At 34.3% G+C, this 16,430-nt stretch overlaps 1 protein-coding gene across 1 annotated transcript; it reads left to right on the top strand.

Annotated features, from left to right (window-relative positions):
- Positions 1-2,488: 2,488 nt before the first annotated feature.
- Positions 2,489-15,731, top strand: LOC101203285 (plant intracellular Ras-group-related LRR protein 6). Its single transcript, XM_004133654.3, has 21 exons — positions 2,489-2,755; positions 2,878-2,941; positions 3,023-3,159; positions 3,258-3,344; positions 3,882-3,957; positions 4,342-4,416; positions 4,504-4,573; positions 4,674-4,751; positions 4,866-4,926; positions 5,051-5,129; positions 8,250-8,340; positions 8,758-8,818; positions 8,938-9,005; positions 9,105-9,175; positions 11,982-12,119; positions 12,517-12,621; positions 12,998-13,122; positions 13,242-13,338; positions 14,562-14,636; positions 15,195-15,250; positions 15,383-15,731. The coding sequence occupies exons 1-21, from the start codon at positions 2,691-2,693 to the stop codon at positions 15,453-15,455; spliced, it is 1,752 nt and encodes a 583-aa protein (XP_004133702.1). The 5' UTR covers positions 2,489-2,690; the 3' UTR covers positions 15,456-15,731.
- The last annotated feature ends 699 nt before the right edge of the window (positions 15,732-16,430 follow it).

The raw sequence follows: 16,430 nt of genomic DNA, 5'->3' as shown, positions 1-16,430 counted from the left end.
CTTCTCCTTGGTCGTCCATCGTCTTTGGCCTCACAATCTAGGAGCACAAGATGACCTTTCTTCGATCTGGGCTGGAGCCCCTAACGTTAAGGAGTGAAGCTCTTACCTATTGACTTAATAAATGCAAGATAGGATGACAAGACTTGCATGCCACACAAGTTTACATAACAACCCAACTTTTCTTCCTTTACTTAGCTTCTATGTATGACTTCCATTCCGTACTTGACTCCAATGCCTGACAACCTCGGGAGAAAAACTTTAAAATGAAGTCAAAAGCTTAGTAAACGATGAATTTAAGAAATACCTTTTCGGGGAATACAACAGGTTAATAACAACAAACTTAAACCCATGAACACAAGTTCTCAACGCAATCTATAAACACAGCGAGCGCAATAGGGCCACACATTTAAACCAATAAATATTCACTGTTTACCACCGGGACCCAGGGTTTTTACATCCACATCTAATTGCCTAGACCTAGGATTCACTTCACTAGCATTTACTCGCCTATACATGTGATTTACTTCACCAGTGTCACACGTTAAACTTGAGATTTCATCAACGTCACATGATAGACTTGAGATTTCTACCAGCGTCTCGTAACAACCTCAATCTCAAACGTGTGATTCACTTTCATTAGCATGTCATCACGTAGACTTGGGATTCACTTCACTAGTATCATGCGATAGGTCTGGGATTTACTTTCACCAGCATCTCACATTTCATTCCTTGCCTAGATCTGGGATTCACACTTACGAGCATCTAGCATCAATAAAAGCAACTCATTCTCACTCGACTTAGGATTCACTTTTACCAGCATTTACCCGCCTAGACCAAGAATTCACTTTCACCAGCGTCTCAGGTTAAACTTGAGGTTTCCACTAGCGTCTTGCGATAAATCAACCATACCATCACATGTTACACAACCACACCAATATCAAGGAGAGATATTAGCCCAATAGATCACATTCAACCAATAAGATACTACAAACATTAATGAAAGATTACAAAAGAAAACTCAATCATTCATAAAACACTTTCTTTGCTTATAAAGATTATCAATTACAACGCTTTAGTGAAGAACAACATGCATGCAATTCATTTAGAAAGGTTATTTATTCATGAAATCATTCAAAACAAACATCGTTTATTATGATTACTCGCAAAAGAACATTCATTTTTAAGAATCACTCACAACAACACTTAGCCTCAACTCTTTCTTCCTTCGACTTTCGGATCCCTTTTCTTGTCTAGTGATTTCCCCTAATCGACCTCTCTAAACTCAAAAATCTCCTTTCTACATCTCAATAAAACATCTTAGCATTTTCCACCCTTACTTTCGGTCTTTGGTCTTATTTATAGCGACCTTTCACATCTAAGGGTCACTTTCCTGCTTCATGCGTGTCTCATTTCTATTTCATCGAGCTATACAACAAATTTCAACTCGATATGTAAGTTAAACGTCATATATAAATGGACACTTCTCTTAAGACGCCAACCTTATATTCTTGGAAAGCCAAGCTTCATTAATTCGTCTAATTCTCTCTCTTCTCTCGAAGCAACAGACATTTACTTTTCCCCATAGGGTCGTCTAGTCTCCTCAACCAAACTTCTACCTTATAGCCTTACCCTTAACTGTAGGTACTTCTTCTCGTGTTGCTACTCCAATAAGTCCTTAGCGTTAAACACAAGCTTCCTAATCGCCAGCAGCCTTAACGTGTTACCTACTTCCATACGATGACTCTCAGATTAAAAAAACTCCCATTCGTGTAACCTTTTTCTCCAACCACATCATTTCTTTATAAAATGCCTCTTTCTATGCTTGATCAAAATAATTTATCTCAACAGAATTTCTTTTTAACACGATTCCCTTTTTTGGATTAGAACCTCATAACTAGCTTAAGTAATTATGTACTATGTGTCATTATTATTTAAAAGACTTTCCAAAAATTTAGCTTCTATGCATATTGGGCATCTATTAAATTCACGTGATTCATATACATTAATATGATTCAAACTTTTAAGCCTTTGAATTGATACAATACTAACATATCCTAACCTACTATGTCATACATGCACTTACTTTATAATTTACAGAACACAATTTAAAACAATATTTGGATAAAAAATGAAAGAGAGTTTGAAATATTTTTTAAAGTTAAAAGACGAAGTCTAAATCAATCAAATTAATTTAAATTGATAAGACATGGGCAAATTTAGTGTTAAAATTTGTTTTTTTTTTCCTTTAATTTGTGTGGCAAATATATATTTTTTTCTAATACAAAAAGAATTGTTCTTGATTGATGACATTATTTATTCATGCAAATTGAACTATTATCACTTTAGCAAATTACATTAATTTATACTTTGTTATTCTTATAAATATTTATAATCCACATATTATGAGAAAAAAAAAAGGGAAAAATAATAGACATGTATTTTGTCGTTTGTTTCTAAAGTTGAAATATAATAATATATATAATTGAAGGAAAGTAGAAAGTTGGAAACCGAAAATTCAGTTGGTTTGGTAATGGTAGCAAAAAATGGAGCTCTCCTTTCTCTCAACCTAAACAAGGAGAATCCAACAAAGAAGAACTATATACTTGAGCTTCTCAATCCCCTAACGACGGCCATAGATCTGATTCCAAGGTTCTGGAATCTCCTCTGATTATACTCGAAGCATTGGAGCAATGGATCGGATTTTAAAGGCCGCAAGAGCATCCGGCTCTCTTAATCTTTCCAATCGCTCTCTCAGGCAAGTTTTAAATCCTGATCATTACTTTGAAATCCATTAAAAGCTAAGATTAAGGAGGTACCAGTTAAATGTTGTTATTGATCGAAGTGCATTTGCCTGAATTTTGGTTATATTATCTTTAGTGATGTGCCAAGTGAGGTTTATCGAAGCTTGGATGCAGTTCAGGCGGACGAGAAGTGGTGGGAGGTAAACTTCTTTGATTTCAATTTGGAGGTTTAAGATTTGATTTTACATTGTTTCGTTCATTGGTTTGTTTTCTTTTTGCAGGCTGTGGAGCTACAGAAGCTAATTCTAGCTCATAATAATATTCAATTGTTGAGTGAAGAACTGAGGAATTTGTCTTCTCTTGCTGTATTAAATGTTAGTCACAACAAACTTTCTGAACTTCCAGCTGCAATTGGAGAGTGAGTTCTGATTTAGTGTTTTCTACTCGTTTCACAGACAAAATTTTATGATGGCTGTATTTTCGTAATTTATACGCCGTTATTAATTTGATTTGCAGGCTTCCTGCCCTAAAGCTCTTAGATGTGTCCTTCAATTCATTAATGAGAATACCTGATGAAATTGGATCCGCCACTTCACTTGTCAAGTATTCCTCTCCCCTTTTACATAACCCCTAGTAGATTGATTTTTGTTCAGAATTTATGAGGAGAGAATCTAGCAGAATATCTTCTGAAATGGGAGTTCAAAAGATCGTTGGTGAACTCATTTACCTAAGTTAGTAACTTCTTTTTATTCTGTGAGCATCTTGGGGAATGGTATTACAAGGACATAAGGAACTGAAAAATTGATTGAAGTCAGCTAAAAATCAATGTTCAGAGTTCTTTATTTGAAGTGATTTTTAGTTTTGCAAATTAGAAAATATTTTTTCGTAGACTCGTACAAAAGTGTTTATTCTTCCTCTCTTTCTCTAAAAAAAAAAAAAAAGAAAAACAATACGTGGGATTTACCATTTTTGCAATTATTCATTTCTAATTGTAGTTCCTACTTGTAAAAGAAATCCTTTTTAGTTTTTTAAATCCGTTTTCATTTCTTCATTTTTTTTTAATCATTGAGCCTCCAAGTGGACATGGAAAAACAGAGAATTTTCTATCTGTCACTTATTGTGGCAATTGTTTCCTTTTAGATTTGACTGTTCAAGCAATCACCTTCAGGAACTACCAGGTGGACTTGGAAGGTGTTCAGATCTGTCGGATCTAAAGGTAATTGTTTCCTACTATGACGTGCACTCACTTTCGCATCCCGAAATGGTTTGCTACTTGAGCAGTCTTCCTTGACTGACCTTGTGTGGCCCTTTCCATCTCTTAGTATAGTAACTTTATAAGATCTTCCCTCAAGTACAATGGATTAAGAGACACGTTTTCTTTTTCCGTCTTACGTTTAGTTTATCCTTACTGATATCCTAGATGTTAAATGTTGCCTATTCTCTCATCTATGCTAAATTTGCCCTCAGTTGCTGTGAAGGTTACTAGGTTGATTTTGTCAGTTGGGGGGTTTGGTATTTACCAACTAATAATTATTGATAAGAAGGCACTTTGTTTTAGCATAATGTATCAAGCAAGGTTTCTTATTGTACTCTTCCTCAGGCATCAAACAACTCCATTTCCAGCTTGCCTGTTGAACTTGCGAACTGCTCAAAATTGACGAAGCTTGATATGGAGGTAAGGATAGAGAATATTGATTTTAATCGGGTTGGTTTAGTAATCTAAATAGTAATTCATTTCTAATGTAACCTCTTTGTTTGGCAGGGGAACAAACTAAAGGTGATATCCAAAAATTTGATTGCATCATGGACTCTGCTCACTGAACTTAATGCGTGTAATTTTGAAGTCTTGACTAATTCATCTGATATTGTTGAATCATTTATATTTTGCGTTACTAGATTAGAGAAATATATCTTACAATTCAATATTTGCAGCGAAGAATTTGCTTAATGAGTTACCTGAGAATATTGGTAGCCTATTACGCCTCATTCGTTTAAATGTATTCCAAAACAGTGAGTTTTTTGGCTGATTAGCTCACTTAATCTCCTTTACATCAAATAATTTGATCTTTTTCTTTCATGTTTTAGCAAGGCTTTCTAAATATAATAAATATGTCCTCTTTGCAGAAATTTCATCAATTCCACCTTCAATAAAGGATTGCTGTGCGCTTGCAGAGTTATATATGGGGTAGTATTCAATCCATAATCTTACAAACTTACACTTGGTTTAGACTGTAATGGGTTTCTATGGTTTGTTCCTTCTCTTCTTTTAAAATTTTATTTTGATTAAGTAATGTGATTTCAAATTCTAGGAATAATTCAGTAAGTACGCTACCAGTGGAGATTGGGGCACTTTCTCATTTAGGGACTTTAGATCTTCACTCAAACCAGGTAGTCTGTTCATCTTCAATAGTTCTTACCTATATCTTTTCCTCATTTCTGTAAATGGAGAATAGAGAATAGGGAAACTATAATATATTGGAACACAGTTGGAGGAAACTTTACTGCTCTTTGAGATGTTGGCTAGGCTAAACCATGGATAAATGAGCAAAGCATTCAAACATAAATAAATTCTACCTTGATTTCTTCAGTCTCATCCATTGCTCAGCATATAAAATATTTGCAGTATGGCATGATCTTTTAAACTTCGTAACTTTTTTGTTTAAAGAAACCGAACTTTCATTGAGAAATATGAAACTTGAAATTATGTGCTCATAAAAGGAAATCGCAAAAATCCTTGCAACATTTTGGATGACAATTCATTTTTCTATCTCGCATTTGTTCTTTTTCAAATTTTATATATGTTTTCCGCTCAACAAATTTTATGTTCTAAATTAGTACTATAAAAATTTGTAAGTGCTGTAAACCAAAAAAAGGTTCATTATCTTAAATTACGAGTATTTAACTTCAAAAGGCCTAATGCATAACCTTTTGCTAGGCTCAGATAACTCACTCTATTAATGAAATGAAATGGCCATGAAATTCAGCACCGTGGTCTTTGGTTATGGGCATACTTTCCATTAGATATGATTAGTGTGAATAAGTTACATACAAGACAGCATGGAGTTCTCCAATTCCTTAGTTTGAAAGTGAAAAAGAAGGGGGGTTCAAATTCATTTTTGGAGCCCATAAATTAGTGTGGATTTGGAGCAATATCTTCCACAATTCTTGATTGGTGATGTAACATAATAAATAGATACCTATTTTATGATATATGAAGGAGGAATAGTATTTTACAGCCAAGCAGTCATGAATATTTTTCAGAAGTATTGTTAGTTTATGAGGGGCATATTGAATAGTGAAGGTGGTTATAATAAATAGAGTAAATTGGAGGGGTAGGAGATGGACATACCTTGGAATTAGTCAAGGAGAAGTGTCGAGGATGTCACATCAAAAGATGAATATATGTCGCAATTGTTACGAGATACACTAATATGGTATCGGAGATAAAAATGCTAAAATTGGCATTTGGTTCAAATAAAGGAAGAAAAGAAAAGATACCCAAGACTGGTGAACCCCAGAAAGACACCATCTTGAGGGTCATGCTGATGATCTCACACCAGGGAGATGAAGAGACCTTCCAATCTTTATGAGATAAGTGGGTTATTCTTCTCATTGCCAATTATTTTTGAGATGGAACTCCATGTTTATCTGATAGGAAAAATGTTGCCTTTGAAACCACTAATAGCTATTGGAATTTGCTATTATAGTTTTTCTTGATATTATAACACAATTTCAATTTTCGAACTTTCCAATTTCTAGATTGGGGTTTCTACTATCAAAGGAAGAAAGAAAGACGTTACTAGTTGTTTTGCTAGGGAAGACTTCTTTAGCTTGTGCTTTCATGGGGAGTGTGTTTTGAGAGGAATTGTAGTATAGGTATTTGGAGGAGCTGTGGGAGATGATGAGATTTAATATATATATATGAGAAATTGATTGCAAACTAGCTCAAGGATTCATATAGAAAATAAAAAATGGAGGAAGGATGTAATTCAAGGGCTAAAGTAGTTACTCAAGTCAAATTGGTATGTCTACAATTGAGAATTTATTGTTTATTGTTATGCCAGAAGAAATTCATGTGGGATATACGTATATGGTATACCCCAGAAGAATCAAAGAAAACTATCCAAGGGAGTACACAAATGTCTAAGCATGAAGGTAAAAGGTTCCAGTACTGGAGGTTTACTAATCAATGAATCCCCGAAACCTAATGGCACAAGAGAGACAAATACCTATGAAGAAGTGAAAGAGAAGATTCTGGCATATGGTGGAGGTGAAAATATAGTAAAGAGGGTGAAAGCTTGCTGGCTTAAATGTCTTCAACGTGTGGAAGAGACATGAGTTATTGATAACTTGATAATGGCAGGATGGGGTTGAGGAGCTAAATCATAAACTAGAGTCCTGTTTCGAAGTGTCCCCGAATTCTATCTTGGGGCCCACTCCATGGTCCCAGCTCTTTCGGTTGCCGTGGGTGATTTAGCAGGTCTTGCTTATGTGCGAACATCTTCCAATCCCTGAACCAAGTCTGACCCTAATCATTTTTCTATTATTTGTTCTTTACGAAAGAGAGAATTTGACCTGGTGGAAGTCTCCCCTTACCTTATTATTAAAGAAAGGGTGTTAGGAAAGAAAAGAAATCTCTCGAAAGAAAGAAGAGGATACTGCGGAAGCCGTACACTCATGTACTTCACAACTTCAAGGGTGGAGAAGCTTCTGGAATTAGATAGGGACCATATGGTAATGGGCCTGGACTAATTTAAACGAAAAGAAAGCCAAACTGGAAGGAAGGAGTTTACATACAATGTGCAGATCAGGTTTAGAATAATTTTTAGGCAGTGGGTTCTATAAAAGAAAAAAAGAAATAAAACAAACAGAATTATTTAAAATAAAATTGACTAAAAGACCAACAACCCTTGAGGAAGTGTGTTCTTGAAGCAGAGTAGTGTTAGGAACATTATTAGGCTACTTGGGACATGAGTTTTCAGCTTGTTAGTGGAGTTGTTATGAATATCACATTGGGGGAGTTGGAGACAGACATATTTTGGGATTAATTTTGGAGAATCTCTCAAATTCTTAGTATGAACTGTAACTTTCTATATTATTTTAATTTGCAGTATAATTTCTGACCTAATTTCTAACTACAACCTCAGAATTGAGTTTTGATCAACATTTTTCTCATGAACTACCAAATTCCAGCCTAGAAATTTAGATGAACATGAAATAAAATAATTTTCCCCAATGGAGAAAATGTATGCTACAAGCTTGCAATTCAGTACATAATAATCCATATAATATTGAGTAAAAGTATCAGCAAATCTTGCATAGACGGAGAATAGTACTTTATTTTTATTTTTATTTGTTTGCTCAGGAGAAGTTGGTTTTTCATATGTATTTACCATCTAATATTGTACATGTAAATTGTATTTTTTATCTTTACACATCATTAAATGAATACTCTTAACTACTTTGGTAATACTTGGGTTTCTAGTGAACATGCCTCCTTATTTGCAGTTGAAAGAGTATCCAGTTGAGGCATGCAAGTTACATCTCTTGGTCCTAGACCTTTCAAACAATTCATTGAGTGGACTGCCCCCAGAAATAGGTAAGGTTAGCAGATTTAATCAAGTGTGTTTGAAATGCTTACGAAAACTGTATGTAATGTTTGTTTGTAGATTTTAGTGATTTAAGTTTTACTCCATTTGATCCTAGTTCTCTAATAGACCATTTTAGAGGCAGTAAAAGATTAGTTGTATCAATTACTATTATTTCATAAGCATAGATCAATGTAGTGCCAGAACTTGTTGAGGAAATGTTGCATTCACTTCACTTGCCTCCCTAGACATATTTTTTTTATAAGCACAGAGAATGCCTCTTGCATTCTTTTGAAAGTTAGAGTTGGTGAATGTATAGCAACTTTAGTTTTGGCTGGAAAAATTTAGAAACAACATGGTATTAGTGCCTTTCTTGACGGACTAGAAGGAGAACTGACGGGAGATATTAATTTTGATCCTCTGTGTAGGTAAGATGACTACTTTGAGAAAGCTCTTGCTCACAGGCAATCCCATACGTACCCTTCGAAGGTGTGGAAGTTCTGTTGAGTGTATTCTTACCAGTTGCCAACCTAGTGCTTATAAATAGCTATTCATTGTTTCATTTTAATGAAAAGATGACTAAATTTTGATGCTTCCTCCAATGCTAGCTCACTAGTTTCTGGGCCAACACCTGCTTTACTGAGGTTTCTTCGAAGTAGACTTCCTGAAAATGAAGGTTCAGTAGTTAATTTTATTTTGACTAATCGAGTGGACCATATATTATTTCATATCTGCAGTCTCTTCATTATGGCGTTTAAAGAATATTCTTTTTTAGGGCCTGAGGCTAGTAGCACTCAGAGAGGGGATGTAATAACTATGGCAGCGAGAATGTCTATCACTTCAAAGGTATGCCTACAGTATCTTTTTGAAAAAATTTAAAACTTAAAGTTTATATATTTCTTCTGCTATCCAATGATGATTTAATATGTAAATGTTGAGCTCTTACTTTGGAGCGATTACCTACCTAGCTACATTGGTTGTCCCAATCCACACATCAGCCATATTAGCAATTGGAAGTCAAAATGATAAAGCCTAGGAAATGTTGTCACAATAGGGCCACCGGCCACAACTATGCCAAGAGGCAATCCAAAAAGAAGTAAAAATCCCATCACCAAGGGAACGTTGCACACGACTAGCAACTAAGTCCATAGTCTGCCAGATAAATCTCCAAGGGGTTTAAATAAACCTAATTGAAAGATTAATTTTTTGACCAGAGACCTTCTCCAATATGTGAACAATCTCAAAAGGGTGTTCCTAAGCAGTTGATCATCTATGGAAAACAAGATCTTGTCATTACCAAGTTGAAGATGATTCAAACACAATTAGGAAGCACCTACAGGTTGGGTGTTCTCAACTGCCAGTTGTTTGAAATGCAAGTTAGGAAAACGTCCTTTTATCTAACTTGGTCTACCCCTTGGAGGTTAACCAAAACAAGTTTCTTTTTAGCAACCAATCATTGATAAGAAACATAAGAAGCTTGATAGATGGAAGAAGTATAACTTATTATGTGGTAGTCGAATCACTCTTTGCTACTCAGTTTTATCCAACTTGCCTGCTTACTGCATGTCATTTTTTCTCATGCCTCCCTCGGTGGTTTCTGCGATTGAACGCCTATTGTGTTCCTTCTTTTGGGAGGGTCAAAAGGGAAGCAAGGTAAACCATTTAGCAAGATGGATTTGGTTTCTAATCCCTCGATTAATGGAGGTCTAGGTTTGGGTAATTTGTAATCCAGGAACATGGCTTTATTATCTAAATGGGGTTGGTGATTCATAAGGGAACCTGAAGCTCTTGGGGGTAAAGTTATTGAAAGTATCCATGGTTCTAACACTCATGGTTGGCACTCTTCTGGAAAATTTGGTGAGATTTTAAAAAGTCCCTTGAATTAGTATTATATATATCCAAAACTTGGTGAAAGTTGACTCCTTAGCTGGTTTCAAGTTTGGAAATGGAAGGCAAATGAGTTTTTGGCAGGACACTTGGGTTTCAGATCTTTCCTGCAAAGCATTGTTTCCTATGTTGTATAAAGTTGCTTCATTTCCCAATGGTTGTCTTTTGACATTGGGATGCAAATATTAATACTTGGCATATTACTTTCAGAAAGCTTCTTGAAGAAGAGGAAATTTCTAATTTTCAGCAACTATTGTGTTGTTTGAACTCTTTACAACCTTCTTCTCCAGATTCAAGGCACTGGGTGTTATCTTCCTATGGATGCTTTATGGTTAATTCTTTATGTAAGCATCTAAAGGTGGCCTCCCCATTAGAGAAAGTTGTTTAACAAGGACTTTGGAAGCCCAAAAGTTCAAAAAGAATTAGTGTTCTTATTTGGACTATGCTATTTGGTTCTCTTAATTGTACTGTCACCGTTCAACACAATTTGCAATGACATTGTCTCTCTCCCTCGGTGTGCTCTCTATTGTTTGGCTCAAGGTAAACGCTTACAACATTTATTCTTTGAGTGTAACTTCTCTAAACCAGCCTGGGAGAAATTTTTCTCTTTTCATCTTCAATGGATCTTTGTCATGTCATTTCGGGACAAAATTCTTCAGCAATTAGTGGACCCGTTTTTGCCAAACGTTTCTTAAATCTTATGGTCAATTGCAATGAAAATCTTTCCTATCTGAGATATGGTTTGAAAGAAATCAACGGGTTTTACATGATAAAGCTCTTTCTTGGTCTTTTCGCCTGGAACTGGTCCACTTGCATCCTCATGGTGATCTCATTCAAAGGCTTTCTTTAATTATTATTTTTAAGACATTTCTTTGAATTGGAATGCTTTCATATTCTCTGCAAAGGTGTTTGGGGTAAAGAGTGAATTAGTGAGGAAATAAAGAGTTATGAAGTCTAAAGAATTAGGAACTCCTGTGGCCCACTGTATAGGAGTTGATAATATATAAGATTGATGTCTTTTAGTAGTGGGACCCATTAACTCCTTGGGCAAAACAAGGAGTGGAGTTCGCAACTCCTACTTCACAACTCTTTGGATCAAACACACTGATTTAGTTTATATCTTGTGGTTGAACATTTATTTTAGTTTTTATATTATTGGACGACCACTTGCACAGATACCATATTAAACCACAAATTCATTCAAAAGCTTAAGCTAGTGGTTGAAGGCAAATTTAATTATATATCACCAACAATTTGTATTCATCACCCTTCTTGAAGTAGTAGGTTTAAGGAGGTTTTAGGGTTTAGAGGAATTAATTTCCTATGGGCTTTTTTGACACCCAAATGTTGTAGGGTTAGGTGGGTAGTCTCGTAAGATTAGTTGAGATGCGTATAAGTTGGTCCATACACTCACATGTATAAAAAAAAAACAAGAAATACAGTACAAGTTTTAGCAAACAGGTGCTTACTAAACTGGTTCAAGTGGTGCAAGAATTTGATGAGAAGGTCCTAATTTAATCTCAAAGTTTCTAATTACAAGCAAGCAACGAAAACTGCTTGGTTCATTTTTCATTAATGGGGTAGCAGAAAGGTAAATTTGGTGTGACGTTAATCTGCAGAGAATCCTCAAATATGTTTTCACAAGTATCGTTGCTAATAGAATTGTTGCATTTTACTTTGTTTACTCTCTCTTACTGAAGCAGTTAATCTTAATGTGGATGTGATTTTCCCTTTTATCCTTAATTCATGTTTTTCCTGCTTTAAGGAGCTTTCTCTAGAAGGGCAAGGGCTGAGTGCTGTGCCATCAGAAGTTTGGGAATCCAGTGAACTCATGAAACTTGATCTGTCAAAGAATTCCTTCCAGGAGCTACCAGTTGAACTTTCTTCATGCACTTCACTACAGGTATGCATAATTTATGCGTTGCACAATCAACATACGATTAATATAGTTGAGTTCATAGGAAATAACTCAATTTTGACAAACTGCTGATTTCAAAAGTCATGGATGTTAGGAACTTCAGTGTAAATTTTGAACTATAGGAAAATATTCTTGCTGCAGTTAGATAAAGCCTCATTAGATGGAGAAACTTAGGCCGGCCAGTTTGATATTCACAACTACAAAGGTCAAATTTCCTTCATCACCGCATTTTGCATTTTTGTTGGTAAATAAAACGTGCAGGACTTCTCCAAAAATACCCATTTGGATTGATACGGGATTAGCTTTGAAAGCCACGTAGTTTAGCTATTTTTAGTTAAATATTTTTTATAATTGATGGCATTAACTCATCAAATATATGCAGACCTTGATTTTGTCTAGGAACAAGATTAAAGATTGGCCAGGTGCAATTCTCAAGACGCTACCTAATCTCACGTGTTTAAAGCTGGACAATAATCCACTTAAACAGGTAAAAAATAATTCATCTATTGTTTATTATTTTATTTTAAATTCAAGTGATGTTCTCTAGAGTTTGAATCATTGAAACATTTTAAAAGAAGGTTTGTTGATACTTAGACTTCTATCTTAAATTCTGAAATATGCTATTTTCTCCTAGGATTTAGTTACATCTTTATATTTTTAAGGCCGTGCATTCGTTATTCGATGATAGACTGGCGACACATAGTTTCGAAGTTTTGCGTTTTTTAAAATTTATTCTTTTCTGACATTCTAGACACTGGACTGGCCCCTCCTTTTTCTCGTCTTCAGTGCTGAAAAGTCAATTGTTCTTCTGTAATTGGCTTCTTTACTTATAAAAATCTAACCCGGTGATGTTACTTTTGTAGATTCCGTCAGATGGGTTTCAGGCAGTCTCCAAGCTACAGGTTCTAGATCTTAGTGGTAATATAGCTTGCTTACCTGAGCACCCAACATTTTCCAGCTTACCACTTCTGCAAGAGCTTTACCTAAGGTTACTTCACAAGAAACTGGGATATTTTCCAGTCCCTTAAGATGCATACCGTGCTGTCATGCATCATTTTCTTTTGTCTTAACAAGATACGCACTCATGTAATGACTTTTAATTAACAGGAGAATGCGGCTACATGAAGTTCCATCATCTATATTGGGCTTAAAGCACATGCGGATACTAGATTTGAGTCAAAATTCAATTCAATTAGTGCCAGAGGTAACTTGTATTGTTAGTTAATAATCCAAGAGGCCTTCACGAGTCAGATTCAAATTTGTTTTATCTGTTTGATTAGCGGATGAGATTGATTAGGATAGATGTTTCTTGGGAAATTGTCAGAAACTGCATTTAATAGGTTTTGTATAGTAAAACTAACCAACTTTGAAAAATCATTTAACCACCGAAATTTTTTCAACTTATTGTTTTGGGTTTTCCGTGCATCTATTAGACCGAGATCTACCTTTCGAATCTTTCCAAATCTCAACTAATTTTTTTATCTGAAGAAAATTTGAAAATTGCCAATTTTTCAAATTTGATTATAACAAATTTTCATCTACAACTTTCCTAATCTTTTACCAAATGTTTACTAATTTTCTCCGGATCTTAAATAATTTTTCATACAATTTCTTGAATCTTTTATTCTTTCTATAGTTAAGTTGACAAGATTAGAATAGAAATCTTATTTACTAATATAAAATGTGGCAAGATTATAATAGAAATTTTGATGAGAGTTAGCTATTGGTAAAAGATTTGGTTGATCTAGATTCATCTCGATAAAATTGTAGCGAGATAGTCCTAAATTATCACATTTTTAGGCTTCTTGATACACTTTTGTTTAGGATGAACTGAGATTATTAAGCTTTTAGGCTTTCTCGTTATAATTTTGTCCGGGATAAACTGAGATCCATAATTTTTTTAAAAAAAACTTATAAAAATTAATTAAGATTTTGAAGATTTGAAAAATGGTAAAATCTCAGTCTAATGTCCCACCGAAACTATCAAAATTTTAATATTTTAGGAAAATCTCGTTAAAAAAGTGCTAGTTTTAGGAGACAACCTATTAAATGCCATTTCGGACCATTTCCCTTGTTTCTTGCTAAATCATTTAAATGACATTATTTAATGATTAGCAATTTTGGTGAAGACTTGAAGCACAGCAGTTTCTACTAGTTTGATGATTTACTTTTACTTTTCAAGTACAACAGTTTCTAGGATTAAATTCATGGCCTTCAAATTTTTGCCGTTTGGAGATAAAAATCGGTTTTTCATATTTTTGGTTGGAGGCGAATGTAAAGACCATTTTACTAATTGCTTCTAATTTCTCAATTTGCAAGCTCTATTCAAGTTCGTAAGCTTAGACATATATTATACTTTCCCCTGTACGTTCCCCACTAGTTCAATCCTCTATTGTGGTTCTGGGATTCATATTTGGTTTGGTGCAGGAATTGAAGAATCTTGCTGCCCTTACTGAGCTGGACCTATCAGATAATAACATTTCACTGCTCCCTCCCCAGCTGGTAAGAATGGATTTGGATAGTATTTTGTAGAAACTTTTAGTCTATATGAGATACCTTCATAATACGTTTCATTGCATCTAACGTCTTCTGGATGGCTTATTTCATTTTTTTTATCTGGTTCTCAATTTTAATCTTTTAATCTTAAAAGAAGATTGGTTAGGCCCATTTGGTAACAATTTGGTTTTTGAATATTAAGCTTGTAAGCACATTTCTGCACAGAATAGTGGAAACAAACTCAATTTTCAATTGCTTATAAAATGAGACCTTAGTTTTAAATTTTGAGAAACACTTCTAAATTTGCAAGTAAATTGTGGAAACTATAATGACCACTATTGAGGCTGTAAAGATGAGTTAAACTAAATCCAAACCTAATGGATAATAACGTTCGATACAATATCGACTTAGTAGAAACCAAGTGGGCACTCTCAAGCATAGATATCTTCTCTCTTTTAGTCTCTCTCTAACATGTCTCTTCAACTTATCTCACAAACATTCTATAGTTTTCTATGGTTTTTATCAAACACAAACTAAGAACTTACAATTTTATTTTTAAATCAGAGCTTGCTTGAACCCAGCCTACAGGTACTTAGACTGGATGGAAATCCGCTAAGAAGGTACGACAATGCTACGTTTCATTTTTTTTTTCCCATTTCAGCCCAAAAGTAAACCTCTAGAATAATCTTGTTGTACACTCTTATGTGATTTATGTGTTAACCATCAACCAATCGTCACATTTTATCATACAGCATTAGGAGGGCTATCTTGGAGAAAGGAACCAAAGCAATTTTAGCATATTTGAAGGATAAATTGGCTGAGTGAGTTGACATTAGCCAGATCGCAAGATATTGATGATTGGTCAAGTGGTAATTTCATTTCTTTTAGGAAAAAAAAGTGGAAATTTGTATTTGGAAGACGACTTGTAAATATATAACCTTGTAGGGTTTGTTTGATGGAGACTCTGATTTTTTCGTTCTTATAAAACAACTCTAAGTTTGTTTATTTTCAATTTCTTTATTTTATATCTTCGATTTTGGAACTGTAGCCAGATTGTGAAAACTATTTTTTGAAGGGGAAAAAACGGGGTATGTTTTAAAATTCAGCTAGTAATTGCTGAAAAAGAATTAGATAGAGATCAAAATGCTGCAAGTAAAATAACTCTAGTTTATTTTATTTTTTGAAAAAGATATGAAATTGGTTTCTCAATTGGGGTATATTTATTTTTACCCTTAAAAACAAATAACATTATGTACCTTTTGGTCTTTTAATTACTATGGTGCATGCTTATTTGTTTTATAAAAGCAAATCAATTAGTATATTGCATTACTGCAGTGCATTTATAATTATTAGTGTGATAAAATGAATTGGGTGATAGACTATCACCCTACCCTCACTGTGATAGCTATAAATGTAAATACTGTTTCCAGCCATTTTTCATCCTCCTGACTATTCTTTCTAATTTTTCCTAGATATTTAACTACTGGGTTGCTACTTTTTATTCGTTTTTTTTTCTTCTTTTGAATGGAATTTTCTTTTAATGTTTTTTTACTAAGTTTTCTGATTAAACGATGATTGAATAAATGTTTCAACAATGTGTTGATAAGTTACTCCGTCTATAGATTGATTTGATCATCATAAAATCGGCGTTGAGGATTTGTTTTTCCGGGTGAGGTTCACAGTGCTTTAAAAATAAAATTGTAAACCTTTTATGACCTAAAATCAAATGATAAGTCAAAATAGACTAACAAAAATTCTAACCAATCATAAATAATAAGAATTTGACACCTTTTATTCCTT

This window comes from Cucumis sativus, chromosome 3 (assembly GCF_000004075.3).
Source record: "Cucumis sativus cultivar 9930 chromosome 3, Cucumber_9930_V3, whole genome shotgun sequence".
In the NCBI taxonomy this organism is placed as follows: domain Eukaryota; kingdom Viridiplantae; phylum Streptophyta; class Magnoliopsida; order Cucurbitales; family Cucurbitaceae; genus Cucumis; species Cucumis sativus.
This window is presented reverse-complemented; position numbering and strand designations above follow the sequence as displayed.